At 41.8% G+C, this 22,287-nt stretch overlaps 1 protein-coding gene across 7 annotated transcripts; it reads right to left on the bottom strand.

Annotated features, from left to right (window-relative positions):
- Positions 1–17: 17 nt before the first annotated feature.
- Err (estrogen-related receptor) lies at positions 18–22,191 on the bottom strand. Of its 7 annotated transcripts, none has more exons than XM_076781280.1 (9): positions 22,053–22,191; positions 6,783–6,929; positions 6,547–6,663; positions 6,014–6,143; positions 5,330–5,551; positions 4,332–4,367; positions 3,409–3,549; positions 3,119–3,321; positions 18–2,990 (listed from the first exon to the last, which is right to left on the bottom strand). In XM_076781280.1, the coding sequence occupies exons 2-9, from the start codon at positions 6,921–6,923 to the stop codon at positions 2,652–2,654; spliced, it is 1,329 nt and encodes a 442-aa protein (XP_076637395.1). In that variant the 5' UTR covers positions 6,924–6,929; positions 22,053–22,191; the 3' UTR covers positions 18–2,651. The 7 variants fall into 7 exon arrangements, with proteins under 7 accessions (XP_076637395.1, XP_076637396.1, XP_076637393.1 ...); XM_076781281.1 differs by lacking the exon at positions 22,053–22,191 and adding an exon at positions 19,151–19,350; XM_076781278.1 differs by lacking the exon at positions 22,053–22,191 and adding an exon at positions 17,719–18,491.
- Between the last annotated feature and the right edge of the window lie 96 nt (positions 22,192–22,287).

The raw sequence follows: 22,287 nt of genomic DNA, 5'->3' as shown, positions 1-22,287 counted from the left end.
CGAGAGAAACAATGCGATCACATGTATCCTGATATTATTGCACTCTAAAACGTTACATGAGTTATCCCGCGTCTCGGGATCGCCAAGGTCCTGACCGATCCTATCGATCGCGGGCCAAACATTTGAACATCAGCCGAATCATAACGTCCTTACGATAAAATATTCATTTACAACGATTCCATTAAATAATTTTCTCTTTCCATCTTAATATCGACTAGTTTTTTTTTTCCCCCGAAACAACAAACGGCGGATCCAAAGGATCGGCGAGAACCTTGTCACAAGACCCAGCCGCGCGTAAACGGCAAATAAAAATTTCACCGGATCGGTTACAAACGCGCGTCTCCTCCTTTTGAAAAATAAAATTTTGCTTTGCATGTGAGTAGTGGCTCCTACGCGATATTTATCGATTTTGTACGCTTGAAAAAAGCGATATTATGCGGAAGATCCGTGCATAGATCCCAAGCCCTCTCACAGGAGCCATGTGGCCCGGGCCCAACATCTTCGGGGACCACAAATCTACACAAAATGATATTTAAGAAATGTTCCCAAGATCGATTAATAATTTAATAAGACCAATTGTTCTACTCTTTATTGTTATAGCCACTAAGCATGATTTCGCTTGTTTATCTGGTTGTTTAAACGATTAATAGAACCACATCCAAGACGGAATACCTATTGCAAAAAAAAAAAAGAATTTTCTTTTTGATATACTGGGTACCTCTAAAAGGTAACTGACCCGAGCTTCATTTGATCTCTGAGAGTCCCTGCACAGATCTCGTTAACAATAATAACTAGATAATAAAGATCCCTGAATACATATAATATAGTAATATAATATAAGAAAACGGTTTTCCGTTGCAGATTATCGTTGAGTGGTTAGTTAGAGGTTAGTGCTGTACGTTGGATCTGAAGTTTAACCCTTTGCGATCCCAGGCCAGGATATTGCAGACAGAATTGCCGGGAATATTCCGGTTTGGAAGCACAAAGAATTAATTGTAAATATGAAATAAAAATGTAATTTCTTCGTAAAAGTTACAAAGAAAAACCATTTGGTTTTGGAAACGTAAACGATGGTCGAATTATTCGCGCAGAGAAACAAAAGAGGTTGCGTAAAAGTTTTAGAGATGATATGGTTACCGAGAGTAGAAGTGTATTTGGGTATCTCTGTTTCTACACTGTGTATCGTAGAAGCAGAGCTACCTACGATAGAAAATCGTATAATAAAACTTCTAAAATGGAAAGCAAAACGCGATAAACGTAAGAGAATGGAACAAGCGAAGAAAAACCCTACCTCCGTTTGAAGTTGGAGTTGTACTTCATAAATTATATTCTCCAGTTAACAGTTATATATTCTCCTATGCTCTCTGTGTGGCACGCGCGAATAACATTTTTTTCGCGATCATTTCAACAATCGATTAAATTTTTCTTCAGCTCTCTCTCCTAAGAACCTGGCAACCTGGCCAAAGGTTCGTTCCCGAAACTATTCTTTTCCGCAATATCTTGTACAAAAAAAAAAAAAAAAAAAAAAATTCACGAAAGCAGCATGGCCCTAAATGGAGAACGATCCAGCCATTCTTTTGCTCTTTTTTTTCCCTGTTCACTGGCCAGCTAGCTCTTGGTTCATATGATTGGTTCGATTTGTACAACGGCGCCATACTAAATTCATTTCGCTGAACTAGAACTATGGATGTTCAATGCAGTACACACATCGATTTACATTTATAGCGGTCGTTACGACTGTTCGATAGTATTAAAACGTGCAGTTACCTCTACATATAAAACGACGTACCCTTTTCATCGACACTATTAAAAATAGAGAGTTCGCGTCTTTTTCTAACCTCGTATTGACTGAATCATCTTTTTGTTTTTTTTTTGTTTTAGAGAAAAGACGTAACTAAAATATCTGCAGCTACGTATGTAATTTTGATTAAACTGGTGTGGTCATTTGGTAACACGATGCTAACTATATAATGTCAAACACCCACAGTTAGTTACATTTTGCATTTGATTTCTACGATCACCGGTATTGGTATCGGTGTTTCACGCGATCGTACTGATCAGTACACGTAAATGAAAACGTTTTTATTTATTTGTTTATTTGGTAGGTTCGTCTATCATTGTCGACAGATTTTCATATACTATCCTAAAGTGAGAGCTCCGGAAAAAAGCGTCTCGCATCTTGTACTAGGTACCCTATCCTGAAATAACATCGTTTTGTTTTTCTCTGTACCTGTAAATGGGGTACTCGAAAAGGAAAGTTTGGTTACTTCGACAAAAGTGTGTGCCTGCTATCCTAAAATTATTTCGCGTGTTTCAACGACTGCTGGAATCACTGGCCAAAGCTCCACGCTTCAACACTTTCGCTTGTCAAAAAAAAGCCTTTTTTTGTTCATGAGTCTTTCTCTTAACGAAAAATAATAAAACTGCACAGTGTCCCTCCTCTTATTTCTTTTTTTTTTTTTTTTTCTTACGTCTCACTATCACTCACTGTGTGTTCGCTCACACTCCCAAGGACGCGACGAAACGTACCCTATATACTCACTGCCAGAGTGTTGTAAGTGTAAACGCTGATCATTCTTCGGCGAATGGTTCGAGCGCTTCTAAGAGTCCTTTAATACACATTTTCTTTAAATCGAGTCCAAGTCGGCGCTTCATCGATAATGAGCAGCTTCTAACATTTCTACGAACAGCTTGTTCATAGGTACTTTTCCCGTTCGATAGACACTAGACCAAAATCTTCTAACAATTCCGTCGACCTGCCTGAGACCAGGCAACACTAGGAACATGTTTTGAGTGGCGCGAAGTGCTTGTCCTGGTCTTACTGCTGCCACACAATCTGATAGGGCATACAGAATAGTATCTCGAAAACGATAGAGCGCCTGTGGTTCGTCCCACCTCGCATCGCTGTTTGCCAATATTAATGCTTTTAACATGTAATATTCCTCCCTGGTTAAGCCCAACCGTTGAAGCCTCTCAACGATCTGAATACACTGTTCAAACACAAACATCACCTCTAAGTTGATTAAAATCATTAAAACACTGACGCGTTTCGATATAATGCATTATTATAAAGAACTCGCTACAACGTTATCGTATATGCGTTCAAACATATACTCACATGCGTGTACAGCTCTGTACAGTGACATTCGCGTGCGAGTCGCTCGTCAAGGGTAAAATCTTGGGCAAACCTTAATCTACCGTTGTTTGGCATACTTCTCCATGCGAGGCTAAACGTTAATATCTCGGCCCACGTACTTTGCAGAAGTCGCATCTGGTCGTTCAGAGCTAGAGTGCTGAATCCAGGGATCTGCTTCGCCCAACCTTCGAACGAACGACCCCAGAGAGCTTAATTGTGCAACGTCTAAATAAGAATGGCTACATCCTAGGTAGAGCAACTATATTAATTACCGATTATCCCAACCAATTCTCGATCGTACAGGTCCGACAACTGACCAAGTATTCTTTGATCCGTGTCGAGAGTGTGGAACAGATTAGACACTTGCAACATGTCGGGTTCGCAGGCGGCCAAAGCTTCCAGCATTTTATTATCTACCGATAGATAAAACCGTTTACCGAATGTATTTCACTGTATTTCGATGCAACGTCAAGAAACGTGTTAAACTGAACGTTTTCGTGCCACGACGTAAAGCTACTAACAGAATCGAGCTTCGAGGATCGTGTAACACTTTCGCTACGATGGAACTAACCAAAAAGAGTTACCGCTACATTTGAAGCCGGGTCACGAGTATGGATTTGTGAAAACAAACACTACATCCTGTCAAACAAAATTACTTTAACCTTAGCTTTCATACTAATGTAAGTAATCGTACATTTTATCGACGTATCTAATACATTCTAATCTCAAAGTTACGAAAATAGCTAACAAGAGGACCACGTGGTACGTTACACACATTTTAATGAGGCTTCGTGGGTAGATAATTAACTAAAACATTTATGATACATGTTATTAATGTAGTTTGAGTATGTAATGAATAAGATTTCTTGCTCTCTAAGCAAATGGCTACCTATGAAACCTCATTAAAATCAGTGTGTAACATATCATACAAACCCCTTGCAAGGGTTAAATGGATAAAGAAAACATTCACGGCATTAAAAATGTAATTAACTGATTATAAATGTAATACTATCGATGAACTTTGTGTCGCAACAATGGAATATTTTAACGGTGAGCTGACTGTTCGTGCACTACTATTGTAATTATTCGTCTACTACAATGGCCGTTCGTACGCGGAGACATGTTCGCGGACGATCACTATAATAGCCTTTCGTAGCGAAAGGTTTAAGTGAATTGAAAGAAGCCGATAGCTTACTTATTATTTCGTTAGAACCTCCTGTTCCTACGTTTGCTAGAAACATATAAAAGATTAAAATTTAATCGTATCTATCATGATGTGCATCGCGCAGCTTCTATACAGGGTATTCAGCCACTCTTGGGAAAAATTTTAATGGGGAATTCTAGAAGCCAAAATAAGACGAAAATCAAGAATACCAATTTGTTGATGAAGGCTTCGTTAAAAAGTTATTAACGTTTAAAGTTCCGACCATACTGAATTTTTTTCTCGAAAATGCGCAGGATTTCAGGGGTATGTCTAATCACCGAAAATGATTGTAATTGACCCCCGCAACCGAAAATAATTTTTCCAGAACGATTTGAAATTGTTTGATTTTGTCGAAAAATTTGTCCACATTCTCGAATTTTTTTCTCGAAAATGTGTAGGATTTCGCGGGTATGTCTATTCACCTAAAGTGATTGTAATTGATCCCTGCATCTAAAAATAATTTTTTTAAAACGATTTGAAAAAATTTTTTTTCGCCGAAAAATTTCAGGAAAACAGGTCAACGTATGGTCAGACATTACATTTTCGGTAAGGAATTTTTTTCTCTAAAGTGCGTAGGATTTCGGGGGTATGTCTATTGACCAAAAATGACTGTAATCGACCCCCGCAACTAAAAATAATTTTTCCAACACGATTCGAAAGTCTTTTTTTTGATCCAAAACTTTCAGCACTTACTCGAATTTTTTTCTCGAAAGTGGGTAAGATTTCGGAGGTATATCTATTCACCAAAAATGATTGTAATTGACCCCCGCAACCAAAAATAATTTTTTCAGAATGATTTGAAATTTTTTAATTTAATTTTTTAATAACTTTTTAAAGAAGCTTCAATCAAGAAATTGATATTCTTGATTTTCGTCTTATTTTGGCCTCTAGAATCTCCCATTAAAATTTTTCCTAGGGATGGCCGAACACCCTGTATATAATGATGTGATCATAAACTTGATACTTGTAATACGATTTTAAAAAGTCACCTTCCAACGGGGCTGCCTTTATGGGTGTATAGGGATCCGTGGATCTCCTGTACTTTTGTCTGCCACCTCGAACACGATCCAATCGGACTCCTTCCTTCAGCATACCCTGTCGAAGGCACTTCTGAAACCTGCACGCCTGGCACGCTTTTCTCCTGCGTTTATTTATTTCGCACTCGCCATTCGCCGGACACGTGTACTCGATATTACCTGTGAAATTACTCGCTATTTTATCGTAATATACGCGGTCCTCGTCCAGGTAGCACCAACGTCGGTTCCACGAACAACAACAAACGTAGCTAAGTTAGTACAATCACTTGTGGTTCAATATTTTTCTAATTATTGTTCGAATTTAGCCGAAAGGTCTCCGTATTTGAAGTGTACAATGCACCAAAATATGTATTACTGTTTAAATAGTAGAAGAAAAACGAAAGACTTGCTGGTACAAACAAACGATAGTAATATGTTTCCTGTATTAGTTTTAACAATTATTGAATACTTCGTAAATTGACGTGCAAATCCAAATCTGGAAAACACATTTACTTCACAACGTTAATCGTAAATGGGAAAGGTACAAGATGTTAATAGGTGAGTCAAGGGGTCGAGCAATTATAATTAATCCGTTGATGCTACCTGGAAAACGCTGCGAAAAAATAATATTTATAACCACGAAGGAGCTCTTCTTACCTTGTATCGTTCTTTTGAAAAACGCTTTGCACGCTTCGCAAGAGGCGACCCCATAATGAAATCCGCTCGCCACGTCCCCACACACGAGACAAAGCCTTCTAGGTATCATGTCCTCCTCTTTAACGCCTCCCTAAATAAACAGAGACAGTTCAATTTAGCGACTGTTGGCTCGTTATATAAGCATAAAGTCCAACAAATAATGACCAAGTAAACACAGCTTAAAGTTTCGTTTAAACGTTTAGACCAACTGTTTTTCAGCCTCTTTGTTATTGCGATACGACACACCTATTTATGCATAACAATGCACTCTATACGCGGCGCAAACAACATCACGCGTCTATTGTACGTGTTAATCGTGTCCAGGACATTTGTAATTTTCGACCGCGACTAATCACCATTCTCTCCATCGTTTACCGAATAATTACTATACTAGTTCCCATCTACAAGGAAGTAACGTCATGATCGTCGCTACAAATCTCTAAACTATGTTTGGTCAGCTATTCTTCGCATACACTGATCATAATCGTTTATACCTCAGGTGTCCCTAAGGGCTGCGTTGTGGAGGAACAGTGATGATGCATTTCTGGACTGTCAGGACTACCTTCGCCTCCGCCATAGTCAGCCGGCATTTCCACCTTACCGCATATCACCTACAACAAATAACGATCGTTTCAAATATGTCGCACAACGAAGACACAGTCTGGCTTACTTTAAACTGATTTTAGGTCTCCAACTGGTATTCTCAATTGTAAAAACCTCTTGTAAATACCTCTTGATGTTGAAGGGTGGTAGTCGGCGAGCAAACTTGGTAGTTCTGCGTGGGTGTCGTAGGGTTCTCGATTTCCTGCTTGATGTTCGCCATGGTCCTGTTATTCCCGATCATGATTTCGGTGCCGGCACCGGACATCATACAAACCTGAAAAACAATTAAACTCGATCTTTGCGTCTATTTAACAAAAGCGTTTCTGAAACTACGTTTAACAAGGAGCAAGTAATTTCTCGATTTTCCTCGATTTCCTTTTAAACACGCCGCACGGGGCATATCCAGAAAACCGTGGGGAGACAGTCCGCCTTGCAGTCGGCTGCACTTTTTTTTTCGCCGCTATTTTTAAGCACGACCAACGCCACAAGCATTTTTAGAATTGACTTCAGAAAATACGCAGTACATAGCGTCGATGTTCTTGGAATTCAAGCACGGACACTGTGGCGCGGCGTGTAAAAGTGGAGATGCTTTTTACACGCAAAAACAAACGGGATTCACGGTTCCAAAAGAAGATTAAAATACATTTTGTACCCCTGAAATACGTAATTGCTCGAGATCGAACTTCGCGTTGCCGTGCCTGATCAAAAACTTTCTGCCAGAGACCGACGGTTCCTCCTCTTTAAACCTAAGCACGCGCGATAAGTGTTCCTCGCGGGAAAAAAACCTTCCCCGCGAGACGTATTGGGTCAGACGTTTTAATCAAACGTAAGGGAAAATTACTCGACGCTGTCCACATTCTACTTAATCGTAGCACTACGTTCCCCTTAATTCGAGACTATTCTTTCTTTCTTCTAGCTATATTAACGCGTCGTATTGGGTGCTTGAAACTCTTCAGGATTAGACATCTTACTTTGACGAATAAGAAGAGAAAATAATTGAATAACGTGTTTACATAAATATTCAAACAATAAAAAGTCAAGGTAGAGGAATGATCGTCCAGGAGCGTCAAGTTGGTGCAAGTGGAGAAAGGCTGATGCAAATGGCACGCCTGTTGACTATTGTCACGAGCCAGATCCTCGCGATTGAACGATCGCCTTAGAAAGTAATTAGAATTACAAAGTTCACGATGGTTCGTACATTTATTTCTTGCGGTTTTCGTTCGAAACAAGTCCCGACAGCCGATCTCGTTAAGGCCGCCATTTTGAACAAAAATTTTACCCACGTTCCAATATGGTGTAACCCCTTAATCCGGCTGGGTACGAAATTAGCACGCGCGAAACGTCGTTTCGGTTTTTATCTGCCAGCAAAATTGAAACATCAGAAGAGCAATATTTCGTACGCACCGATCAAACAACGATTAAGACAACGTTCGCAATTAGTTAAGCCATAAATGCTGATTTACAACGTGGCTCGGTGCTCGTCTCATCGTGGTGCAAGATCGAAAAGTTGCCGCCGTAATTCTATCGCGGCGAGCGCCGGTTTAAATTAATTGACTCGAAAGGACATTTCCTCTTCTGCTTGTCTTCGAGCAGGGAACGAAGCCACGGATTCGTTAGCGAGGAAAGAACGATCGTTCGTCGTGGCTGAATATCGCGACGTGGCCGTTTGATTCCCTTAATGCCCTATCGAAAATAAAATTCGTCCAAGTCTGGCAGGGAGATCCCTTGGGCGAACGGTAGGTAGGGCGACGGAGAACAAAGTAACGGTGAAAGGATTGCGTAAGCCTGCTCCTCTTTCGTCCTCCTCCGCTCCTTTCCCCGACGGTGTCGTATATTAAATGCACACAGAAAGAGGAAGAGGGGAAGAGGAAGGAGCGCAGAGTATCTGGTTAGCCTTGAACCTGACTTTTCTGCGGGATGCAGTTGCGATCGTTTGCGAGTAATACGAAAGGGAGACGTTGGAACGCGGTCCCGAGAGATTTATGCGACGACCGGAGACAGACGATCTTTACTAGCAGCGGCGAACTCTTATCGCGACCGGTGGCGACCATTTTCAAAACGATATCGTTCGAGCGTTTAATTTTAATTCACGGTGAATCGTGACGCAGCCATTCACCGAGGGGGGAATAATAGCGAAAGCTGTTCCGAGGCGGCGAACCTCGCGCGTTATCGATTTTATTAGACTTCGCGTCGCGTCTCGTCTCGTCGCGTTAACGCGCCTCTCGTTGAAACACGGGGGAAAAAAGTTCTGTACGCCGTTATTTAATATCCGTATGCAACACAGTTTGTGACCTGCGGGACTTAAATCGTATCGAAAGCGGGAACATTCAACCAGAGTTGATCGAAACGTTTTTAAAAGATTCAGAGAACCCTGATGGACGTTCTCTTAGATTTATATGGAAAATGAATCATAGCAAAAAGATCCCAATGGCGCCCATAGTAGAAATATCGTCCCACGATTGTAATTCATCCGTTTCCTGTGCTTCCCACTATCAAACTGACGTGGAAATTCCATTCGAAGTATCTACGGGCTCTGTTTATGCGCATTGCCTTGGTAATCCATACAACGTACGGAAACTTGTTTGACCTTCGTTTTCGTAACGTAATCTTAGACTTCAATTTACTGGAGCAACTAATAGCGAGATTAATGCACGTAATAGCATAAATAATTACCGTACGAGAATAATTAATAGACAACGCAAGCTCGATTCTTTATCGACGTTACTCTTTTTTTTTTTTATACTGCGCAGAATCAAGTCGCTATATAGACTAATGTGGCCAGATTTATGAAACTCGTGTGCATCGGGACTGCGACTGTTCCGCGTAATCCGGGTTGCCTAGTTGCATTATTTTTGACGTCACGGACAGGAAACTCTTTTGACCCACTGAACGTTGGAAAGAAAAGGTCGACCTCGGTAGGTCGGAGGGCCTGTTCCTTTAATAATTGCATTATTAACAATTCGATTCAAAGTTCTATGATATTGTCAATTTTGTTCACGAACAGAACGTTCCAAAAGGATCGTTTTTTTTATGTGAAATTATTGGACCAACCCCTGATAAATAGCCACCGATGGTCAGACGAAAAGAAGGAAGAACGATCGCGAGGAGACCAAGAATAGAAAAGAAACAAAGCGAAGTATCGAAGCATCTGGTTAACCTCGAACTTGACGAGCCGTGCGAATTGCTTCGCGCGTGCGTCTCCCACGTTCGGATTAATGAAATAAAAACCGCCGGCAACGTGCGCGCAGAGTCGGTCCGACGATGTAACGACGGACCAGAGAAGAGTCCCCGTATCACAGCCAGTTCTCTCGTTTTGATCGTTACGAACGGAGAAAAAGAATAACAAGAACTGGGCAACTTTCGAAAAAAAAAAAAAAGAAAGTTAGAAACGCCATAGAGTTGAAGATTGCGCAAGCGGACCGCATTGCATTCGCAGACTATCGTTTTTCCCGCCTTCAACCGCCCCTACCCCGACCACAGGCCGTTCGATTAAGCGGTTACCGAAACCCAGACGGAAGGAACGGGCGAAGAATGGAAAAAGAAAGAGAAACGTATCGCGCGCTGCTATCTGGCTAGCCTTGAACTTGACTTTTCTGCGAGTGGGAGAGAGAGAGAGAGCGAGAGAGACGGGGCCGCGTTCGCGAAGGCCGCAAAACGCGCCAACACAATTTTAGCCGTCGCCGAACACCGACGGAAACAGCCGACCACGGCGACCTTGAATCCCTCCATCCGACTGCTGTTCCTCTCTCGCTCCGTTTCGCGTCCACCCTCTCTGTCCCACCATTATCCCCACTCGCAGACGACGTCGCAGACTCCATAACTCCCTCTCTCTCTTTAACCATCTTTCTTCCCTCCCTCTTTATTCATCTCCCTTCGTTTCAGCTTCCTCGTGTTTGGCTGCTTCGCAGCGGTGTCTCGGTCCGCTCGCTCCCCCGTTCGCCTGTCCGCGGATTCTGACAGTCCGAACGAGGAACCGTAGCGTAAATCCTGAGGGCGGAATCGAACCGAGGAGGAATCCCGCCAGGCTCTTCTTTAACCGCAACATTCTTGCGCGGGGAATCTATCCGATTACGCGGACTCGACGGGCCCCGATCCTTGGAATCGTTGAATCCTTAAAACACCCGCATGCCTTGAAACTCGCGCGAAATCGTTCGCTTGTATTATTTCGCTCCGCGCGAGCGACCTCTGAGCGCGATTCAACGGCGAATCAAGGCCACCGGCTGTTTCGTTTCGAATAAGGTTTTCGTGTTGCATACGCGGTTTCTCGCTCGCGAGCGCTCGCGCGCGCGTAACCGAAAAAAAATCGCGCCCATGATCGGAGGGGCGTCCGTTTTTAGAGGAGGCCGTGACCCAAATATCGATTGCGCTAACAATTTCAGTTCTATCGCGATAACACGGCTTAATTACGATCGAAGTATGTACGGCTCCTCATAACGATTTCGTTTATTATTTAAGCAACGATCGACGGCCACGATGAAACGGGCTACCCTCGCCCACATGCTTTTTTCGCTGCCAGCGTTCGAGGTTTTGTTAGGACGATCTATGCATAACATACAGTTGGTCGCAAAACGCGGAATGCCAAAGTCGTAATGGGATCGTGACGAAAATTTTGGAACCATTGTCATATTTTCAGATTGCAAGCGAGTTATACGAAGACTGCTCGGAATGTTACAAGAGTCTGACGATTAAGCATGAACGAGGTTCCGCAATGTTACAAGACTGTACAGCACCAAGTGGAATCAGTAACATTGGGTTTATTGAGTCGACTATAGTCGGAACGAAATACCTCGGTATATTAAGAAGATATTTTTAATGTCAAGATGCTTGGGTCCTCATATTACTGAAGACGTCGAGCATCTTAAAACACTAACGTTAAATAACTGCTAAACTACTAATCGTCTGGCCATAAAACCATATATCAATAACTTCCGCATCTCTAGAACTATCACTGTGCAAAATCCCACCAAAAAGTACGAGTCACGCTTGGGTACTGCACGACTGACGAGTGTCTCTATCGTCATTGATGATACGGAAATAGTTCCGAGGAAGGAAATGCGCGATTCGAGAGAAATAAAACGCGTTTAAAATTGCCATTAAGTAACAGCGAGTGAAAACTTGTTTTCTCTCTCGAGTAGGCTTACAACAGACACGTGCAGGCCGAGCACCGCAACACAAACGCAGGTCCAACGGTGAATCATCTAACATTTTTCGCGTGTACCGCCTGCGTCCGACTCGAGAGGGAAAGCGTGCGATAGACAGGTGTGCACCACGCCTCTATCTCCAATGCACCTTTAAATATTTTTACTTCCAAATTTTCTCAACGAACGTAACATACGATCGAAACTTTCATTCTCATTCGTTGCTCCATTAACCCCGATATTATGGCAGCTTAATAAATAGTGAATCGAGGATCGAAAATGCAATGCTAATGTGGCGGAAACCTATAGACACCCCCCATCCGCAGGATGGTTCCCAATCGAGTCCGAGTCGCGCCACGCGATATCGAAATTTTCAAGGTGCGCGCGCAAGTCTCGCCCATCCTCTTTTTAAACAGGTCGATTATGTAAGCAAGAAAGAAGCCTGGGCGGCAGAGGCGAGATGAAGAAAAAGAAACGGTCGCTTCTCGCAGTCGCTATATTTTAACTTGTAATTCCTCGATCGTGAGTCCTTGCTATAAATTAGAGCGTCTCGCTGTGTCGACGATGAAAAAGGCGACATCGATCGCTGCGCGTTTCACGCAAACCAAGAAAAGCTGGACACGCGTCCCGCCTCGATGTAAACGCGGACGAGTAATATATTCGCACGAACGAAGGAGCTCTACTTTCACATAAATAAGAATCATAATGCTGATAATAATAATACTACAATTATACTTTTCTGTTGCATGTTTTGAAATATGAAAATGGCGTCATTAGTCGCATTGATCTACACCAACACCATCTAGCAGAAGACGGACATTCCGTTCGATTCAATAACGCGAACTCATTATCTGTTATCAGGCCTTAACGATGCACGGTTTCGATTAAAATCGTTCTGCATAATATTCTATGCCATTTAAAAACGGTGGCACCGCAGTTGCGCCTGACAAGCAAACCTCAAGCCGAGCGATAAGAGGCGCATCATTCCACTCGAATCGTTGATAAGCGGATTATCGGCGAACGAAACGACTTGTCTGCCGATTCACGCCCAAATTTCATTGGACTAATGAACTTCTACTCGATGAATAAGCGTTTCGTAATTTTGCAACGATAATTACAATGACCAAACGATCTTTGGCATGACTAGTGCCAGATACTGGTCGTGGTTAGATTAGACGCCTAAAAGAAGATGTATTCTCAAGGAAATATCGGAGGAAGAATTTTCTTCCATTAAAGCAGGACTAACAGAGCGTGACGTCAAACGCTATAAGTGTTCGGCTAATTTTGGTATCACGAATAGTGGCAGATCAGCAATCACGCATTTGCAGATACCAAGATAACATTTTCGGATGACAAAGTGAAACAGTTCTCGCTAAAAGCGCAACATGATGTTATTTCGTGCAACATAATCACGAATCTCGGTCGAACGTCAAAATAAATCAAGAAAGGTTACGAGGAAAAATAGTCTTGTGCCAAAACAAAACCGGAAGTGAGCATTTACAATGTTTTCGGTTCACGGTCCGTTGCTTCCACTGAGGTAAATTATGTTACTGTTACGAACGAATCTAACACATTTATACGTTATTCGCGAATAAAATCCTTAGGATGATCGCTAAGCAACAAGTAAGGTTGGAGGTAGTAGCGGGAATAGACTGTACAGGACCACTACTTATTAGATTTCAGTGATCTCTATCATTAGACGGATTTTCAGTTCCGATTTCCAGCGATAAACGAGGTTCCAGGGTACTTCCGTCGGATGTACTCCCGTTAAAAAATGGAAATAAAAAGAAATAGAAGAGTTGTAGTTGCAACTACACGAAGTTTTCGCAACAAGTTTGTTGCAATGACCCTGAATTATTACAATAATCGCGAAATGGCAATATTACACGAGCACGCGTAGGCGGTTACAGAATTAGAAGTTCAGAGAACGAATCGATTCCTCGAGGATGAAGACCCTGGGTCGCGGTCAAGGCAAGAGAGCTTCGGTAACAACTATGCTCTCTCCGTTTTCGCAGCGAGTTTATCCAATAAAAGAAAGCGCAATAACGAGTCGGCATAATAACGTCGCGACTATCACTCGGCTAATTTAGGAACGACGTTCCTTCGCTCTGAACGTCTCGAGTATCCTGTTATGTGTTCGCCAACGGCGCTTCGAATTGCTTCATTATTTTTTCTGCTCGTCATCTTTAGGGCGTGGATTTCTCTGCGCTTAAAGCTTAATGGTATATTCCCCACTCGTTCGATTACGTTTGCTTACGGAAAAATGTTTCAGAATCTGTAAAAAAATAAAAGTTAAGGGTTAAATCTTTGTCGGCCGTTGTCACGTATGCGTGACTTCACTGATACAGTGTCAATGTCATCGTCTACTTGTTACAAACGCTCGTTACGGTATCTCTAGACAGCTGTTCCAAGCTGTTCGTATCAAATCGATCGACGAAGTCTTCAGAAACCAGTTGTTGATCGAACGAGTTAAATTGACGTAAGTCGACCGTAAATTTCGATGTACATAAATTCATAATACGCGTAAATTTAACATAAAGTAGACATAAGTATGTCTGGTACTGAAAATATGGCGGATGCACGACTACCGTAATATGGACGGATCGACCAGAGCGTGGCTGGCGATAAACGGATACAAGAAAGAAAAGTAATCGAGCAGCTGCTATTGCGTATTCATTTTTCGAAGCAAAAATTGCACGTAAGAGATTATAGCCTGTTTCGCGCATTGTCCAAGGTTAGGGACTGGCCCGGCTCTCGGATGACGTCACCGACGCGTCTCGTGGCCACAAACTTCCACCCCCACTGCCAGCGAGTTCCGAAAGCCGATGATTACACGGCGCGTTCCTTGCAAAAGCAGACAACACAGCTACGCGACCGCGGTAGCCTAATGGCAGGCGCCCCTCTGTGTTTCGTCATTAGATAAGAAAACTACCGAGGCTTTTTCACGGACAATAACACGATCGATCAAAAAACCTGTGGGATTACCTCTTATTATACCGCACCCTACAACCTTCGTATTAATGAGCTAACAAGAACAATCTCGATGATTTTGGAATCGTTGCGTCGTTCTCAACGATCCACGCGATTTACACTCCAGGACAAAAAGATAGCACCTTGTAATTTCTCCCGTTTGATATTATAAATTGAAAAAAATGAATATGTTCACATCTATCATTTTGGACGAGTGGGAGAATATTAGCCAAAAAAGTATTAAACAATTGTATAAATCTCTACCAAACAGATTGATTGAAATTATTAGATGCAAAGGAGGTTCTACAAAGTATTAAGCATTAATCATTAATTGTTTTACGTTAAGTGTGCTACCATTTTGTCCCTCTATATCTTGCCAATAACTGTATTTCTTTAAATAGATAGATTAAGGAAGGTTCATTTCATTTTATCCATATGTATCAATAAAGACAGTCTGAAAATATGTGCATACAAAAAGCTGAATTTGTAATGATTACAGTAATTTGGAAGTGTGTTTATCTTTTTTGTCCCGGAGTGTGCATGCTCCCCGAACCCCCTGTAGAACGAGGATTTGAATGTACTCGGTTCATACGTGCCAGGCGAGCACGTGTACGCGCGAATATCGCGCGAAATTTCGCAGCGTGTACGGTAACAGAGGTGCGAAGAGAGAGAGAGAGAGAAAAAGAGAATTAAAACGAAGCAAGACCTTCGCTGAGAGCGCGCGTCTACATACGCGCGAACACGGCCTTCGCAATGGTACTTGAACGCTGTTCGAACGCACTCTGCCGTCTCGCGAACATCGACGGTTACTTTGATATATCACCCCCCTCCCCCCTGGCCGAAAAAATGTAATAAATTTGACGAATACTCGTCTACGGGCGAAAAACACCGATCCTAACCTCGCGGTATCAAAAATAGCTCGAACGAGAAACGCCTTCGTCGCGAAAATAAATCCATCTTCGCCAGGAATGGGAATCCATAAAGGCTCAAGTGTTCGTGGCTAAGCGGAGGTTGAGCCTTCAACTCGTAACGGATTTGAAAGCTTCTCTAACTCAAGGTAAAAGAGTCAAGGGTCCGAAAATATCGGGTGACGCATCCACGCGACGAATATTTTTTTTATCAGCTTTCCAAAGGTCGGCTCTACTCCACTCTTCCCGTCGAGATCCACCATTTTATTTCCACAGCAGCGTCGAAAGCCAGTCCACGCATCTCGATGAAAATTAATTGGAACGTTAGTTTACGATCAATTATAAATTCGATAATATTTGTAATTTTTGTTATTTCAATAATTAATGGTAATTCGTTAAACGAATTATCTGTATTCTTACGTTTCACGCGCTACGACCGAAATCAAACGTCCATGCGGTTATCGTTCGCAAGGGCAAACGATAAAATCGACCAATATTTGTTCCACGGAACATCGTTTTATCGACGCTGACACGGATCGAGTTCAAGAACGCGTCAGTAACGATGGCGGTACACGCGTTCGTCGAAAGGCTGAGTAAAATCAGAGCGAACGAGACCGAGATTCCACAGTCCTCTTGTTCCTTGAGCACGTGGAATTGCGTAAGACCGGTATTGCGTGGGCGTAGATACGTATGAGAGCTTTAATGCCTCCGAGCGACCAGACACCATGCCTACAAGTCACGACACACACAATTACGAGAGCCCCATAGCACGTTTACGAATAATCGCCGTAAAAGCAAAAGAAACTGTGACAGAAATTCGAATTTAACGTGACCAGATTTGCACAACGTCAATGTAAGACGGTACAAACCAAATTATAACCTCCAAAGATTGACTTTCACGAAAATACAAAGATCGTGCACGTAAGAACTCTCTCTTACCGCCACTTCCGTAAACGGTAAAAACTATAAGGAAACATGCACGGTATTTTACGCTCGATAAACGTAGCTGTCTTCGTTATCGGTAAAGTATGCGTTTCTGGAATGGGAAGAGAATCAACGATCGAAAACATCGAAGACTTTTCGAACGATCAAGATTATTTCGTTGACAGTCTGACGTAAAACTGTTGTTTTATCAGTTATCGTCGAAATTCATTTGTATATTAACGTGTGCAAAATTCAATTATCGCAAAATAATCGGAAGTATTATAAAAGAAACACAGATAATCATCGTGACTCCTGTTTTTTCACATTTTTAATGTACAATTTGTAAATTTTCTCTAAAATCAAGTGGAAACGACAGAAAATTAAGTAAGCTTCGCAAGGAACGACTAATTTGCTGGAATCGTGAAGTAAAAAAAAAGGTATTTGGTAAGAATTTCTAGGCTCGAGTCGCCTGTTCAGGTGTTTGGTGCCATCAAAACAAACAAGTTTGTCATTCCAGCATTCGTGCGCGTCGAGCGTTCAAAATATTTCAGCTCCTATCCTACCGTTATGGAACGTATTCGAGCACGCTACACGCTTAATCGTCTAATTTTACTGGCTCGCGAATTCGGCTGGTCGTCAAACGAAAACGCAGATCCGCCATCGGATCACCGGTAACGTTAAAAGCCGGGGCAGGCCTGGAAAAACGATCGGCGAGCCACAAGAGATAGATTACCTAACAGACACGTCGTAACGTAATAACCGAGTTGTCGCTAAAACTGACTGACGGTACAAAGATAATACGTATTCGTATACCATCGGAAAACAAGCAAACTCGAGCGTGCCCACGGTGCACGTCGAAACGTTCTGCGCGTGAAGACAACAAAATTCCACAAGACGGTCAAAACACAACATTCCCACGAAGGACACGCGAAAAGACATCCTTTTCTTCGATACGTACGAACTGTTTTAACGCTAGATAGGCTTTCGAAACGATCAAACGTTCGTCGTGGTGCTCGATCAACGAGGATTAACACGGAAGCAGGCATGGAAACGCGCGCGCAGCACGTAAACAAAGCCACGAGATCGAACGAAAAGAAGAAAGAGGTTATGTGATGACACCTACCACATCGTACATCCAGGAATCCATGGCATCTATCGGTAGCTTCCACAATGGTACGGAGACTGAATGACGCTGATCCTTACACTTTTCCACCAGAAAAAGCGAAAACGATCACGAACCCGGAGAATCTAACCATTCACAACGAACGCGGAGATAGAGGCACGCGCGCGCACACGCGATGTGAACACTACCCCCTACCACGACGTTCACGACCCGACGAGTCGTACGCGACTGACGGCCAATACAGAGGATACGGTAATACTCGGAGCCAGCCGATCCTAACACCGGGCGCCACAAATCCGTGAAACGCACTTTTACTACACTAATTACCTTATCGCAAACATAGGATTGTCCCAGAATATTTGATACCAGGGAATAGACGATTTGTACGAACAAAAGAATAAACCAAAAATGCGTTGTGCGTGCTTAACCAACGAACTTGCACGTATCGTCTTCGCGTACCGATCTATATCGCACGCGTCGACCAAATACATACGATTATAGGTTACTATCGTGCGTATTAATTAACTATGTGCGTACTAATTAGCTGCACGCGTAACACGTTACGGTGCAAATAGTGACCCCTATTATCGATGTTCTCAATATTGACATTAATTTATGCAAAATCCAATCCTTTTAATGATGAAACATGAAAGGTCTATAGGCCGACTTATTGAGGTAATGTGTGGTATATGTATAAAGAACTCCCAACTATGACCTAAATATTCGAGATATTCGACAGTAAGAGGAAAATAAAGATTTGAATAATATCTACCTCTTCTTCAACCTTATGAGACTGTTGGGAGGCATGGTTCTAAATTACCCTTGAGTATATAGGTTCGTGGAAATGTATTATTTACGTTAAATAAAAATGTTTCGCTCCCAACCTGAAAGTATCATTTTCTTTTGTGTGACCCAGTAACGAAAATGGTTGTGAACCACTGTTCTAAACAAAGAAATGAAGATCAGCGAAATATGTATTCTATTCATAGACCCACCGGCAAAGTTCTCTAGGCACTCTCACTTTCCTTGCACAATTCACCTTCGAAATATTCTACAAGCGAATCATCGAATTTTCACGGTCTTCGAATTGACTTCGACCGTGTGTATCGACGATAAAATCACCGACCACTCTAATCTCCAGCACAGCTGTTATCGCTTCGTGCTCGTACGAGCAAAATATCGCTGTGAATATTGTCATGGTCATGACCAATCGGTCATTAACTCTTGACTCCCGGATCACCTTAAAACAAATCGAGATACATATTCGATTCAAATTTCTCCTACGTACATTCTGAATCTCGACTAACCGGGACTCCCTTGAATAATCGACCTCCTTCGAATATTTTAAAGAACGGGTTTGTCGGATAAATGACGGCACAATTAGGTAACGAGCGTAGGACTATCATAGAACGCACGGAGTGGCATTACATACACGTACGACGCAATTGAATTTTCAAACGCAAGTAGATCGATGGAGCCCCAAATCTCTCCCTTTACCCCCATGCTTGACACATTTGGTCCCGTGCTCGGCTCCGAGTTGATACGCTACTGGCGTTATGCGTGCTACGTGTATATCGCGATGGAAGGGTGAGTGGGTGGGAGACGGGGGCGGTGGCTCTGACAGCAGAGTGGCGGTGGAGGTGGTGGTGTCGTGGCGACGGTGGTGGTAGCACTGGAGGCGGCGGCGGTGGCTCGTCAGTCGACGGAGGAGGAGAAAGGCGGTCGGGTGGCCTTGAACTTGACTGCCGCCGTTTTTGTGCACAACCGTCGCCCGCCCAAAACAGCCCACCAGCGTAGACACCGGTGTTTTCTGTTGACATACCACAACGCCACCTCTCCGAACTTGACCTCTCGTTCGAACAGTTTTTAAGGAATCTATTTTTAATACCGATACCGACGGTTAACTACTGGAAAACCTAACCTAAGTTAGGGCTTCGATTAACAGAACAATCGATAATTCGATTATTTGTCATACGTCTGTTATCGCGATTGTATCTAAACAGATTTCGATAAAACTTCATATTTAACCTCTATATTCTCGTCGAAATGTTTGATTAGATTTTGAGCGAGGTCAGTGAGATAGTTATTCATAACGTCTATTCTCTAAAAGAAATAATTTCTATAGTAAATGACGCTAATTGGAAGCGTAAAAAGCTATTCGACCGAGAAGTTATGTTGACTATGCACGAAAAATCCAATAGTTTAATTTGCAAGGCTAATCAAGTGTCTGCTGTTGTCAATAGCGTCACACACGCTAGAAGAAATGCGAGAAATTCGTGTGTAGATTCGAATATCGTCGAAATGTTTCATAAATGTCCCAAGAAAGAAATATACACGAACAAAGCTTCTTATTATATTTGATTCTAGATTTTACGTAGAATATGAACAAACTGTGTCTGTTGACATGAACAAAGGGTCTGAGAAGATTAAGAGAAAGGTTTATGACCCTAGCTCAACTCGCTTCTTCTAACCTTCGTCGAAACTAACGTAAACAGAAAAGGCAATCGAAACGTACCAGCAATATACTGAAATTCCAAACATATTTGCGTCGAGTTTCATGTTCAAATGTGAGACTGCACATTTATTTTCACAATAAGAACCATTATGCAACCTCGCGTCGCGTATTTTCGATATTTCCTGACACATTCGATAAGGAAGACAAGTGCAGTAATCGAGGGATTTGCATAAGGCACAGAGCAGCACTAGCGAGCTCTCGACAATCTTTTCGGTGTTAAATAAAATAATTACAAAATAAAAAGATATCTAACATAACAGATGTGCCCTAAAATATTTCTTGATTGACAAAGAGAAAAAAATATGGGAACCTATGCCCGTGGAGGCAGCCGGTAAAAGTATAACCAGGGTTGAGGTAGGTAGACTACGAACTAACCGGATCGATATGGCACTCTCGCTTTCTCGTGTTCTCGTTTCACCTAACTGTGTCGTGTCTCTGATACTGTACGAACACAAAATTCAGACTTGTATCCAATGATCTATATGCCTGTTTTTCAAACTGCGTTACACTACATGCGAATAAGTATTTCACGTGAAGTCAACAAATCGAGAACATCTACTTTTCTATTAAGGAAAATAAAAGCAAAACGCGATGCTAAATCTTTATGAAAATGAAAGTGGAACTGACCTTTGCAGTAAAAAAATAATTACAACACCCACTTAAAAGGCTATTGATTACACTTGGGACAAAATTTATTGACGGCTCAAGGCCACCAAGGATCTAACCTTACCATACCATCGACGTACGTTGAAAACGAAGTCATTGTTAATCATCTTTTTTACATTACGTATAGTGAAAGTTACATCCTCGTACATTGAAATGTACAAACACGGTACGAAATATGAGACGGTCTAACAAGAACTTTTAGGTAACCATTCTTTCATTTCTTGTTAAATACAATTGAACATTACCTTCAAAAACGGAAAGCTAAACTGTCGGTAATAAAGAAATTTGTAGTTTCATCAGTCGGTACTCGAAGTGTTTAAACTAAAAAATTGTATTTCAATTTTAATTGTGTAAAGTGAAAAAATTTCGCGACTGCTATGACAAAAACACTAATGTTATTATTTCACATTCGAATTCCTTAATATTTGTTATGTGTTGATACGATGCATTTGTCTATCATAAAGAATGATATTATCCTATTGAAATTGTATTCAAAGCTACAGTACAATTACAGAATTACATAAAAGCTGAAATTAGTTTACAAGTGCATTTTAATCTTTCGAAATATGTTATTCCAATTTGTTTCAATTATAAATAAACGTGCAACTTGGACTTAAAATGTAACTAATTGTTGTAAGTAGGAAGTACACAGTTAAAAGCAGAGTTAATAATTTGAACTTTGGTACGCAAATTCGAAACGATATCGTACCATTAAATATTAGTGTATCGATTTACACGAGATAGGATCAGCACGGTATGGGAAAAGTCACGAATTCTCGTTTATCGTCACACGCTGGATTTCATAACTCGCATTTTTTTTCTCGAAAAAAAAAACCAAGGCCATAACAGCCTTGTTGTGAAACCCGCGTAGTTAATTTTGAAATCAAAAAACAAAATCGAATAGGAATCCGATGGGTTCGCGATTTGGGCTGAACGTGGCGTTAATCGACGACAGAATAAAATTCACAGACGAAACATGAAATACGAAACTACAGGAAAAAATACAACATACACAGCAAGATATAAACGAATTTGTAACAAAGATGGCGGATGAAAATTTGGCAGATCGTTGGTGCCCTATTATTTTTGCCTTCTGTACGAAAACGCGCCAAAGCAGAGACGAACAAATACGAAAACAGATCCAGAAACTCACCTCGAGATTCGTAATCGTCCACGTATCTCCATCGATGTTTGGAGATTTTCAATCTCGAGAAAAATATTGTAGCAATGGCCGATTCCACAACTCACTAGAAGCAGAAAACTCGACGGTTTCGATTGTTGTGCGCGTGGCGCCATCAAGCGAGTACGAATACACCAGGAATCATGACCCAAATGCAGTTGGTACTACCCTCTATCGGAGACATACAAAATGTCTGGTTCCTACCACA

Source organism: Colletes latitarsis, chromosome 14, assembly GCF_051014445.1.
Source record: "Colletes latitarsis isolate SP2378_abdomen chromosome 14, iyColLati1, whole genome shotgun sequence".
Lineage (NCBI taxonomy): Eukaryota > Metazoa > Arthropoda > Insecta > Hymenoptera > Colletidae > Colletes > Colletes latitarsis.
Note: the sequence above shows the minus strand (reverse complement) of the source record. Positions and strands in the feature narration are given on the sequence as shown.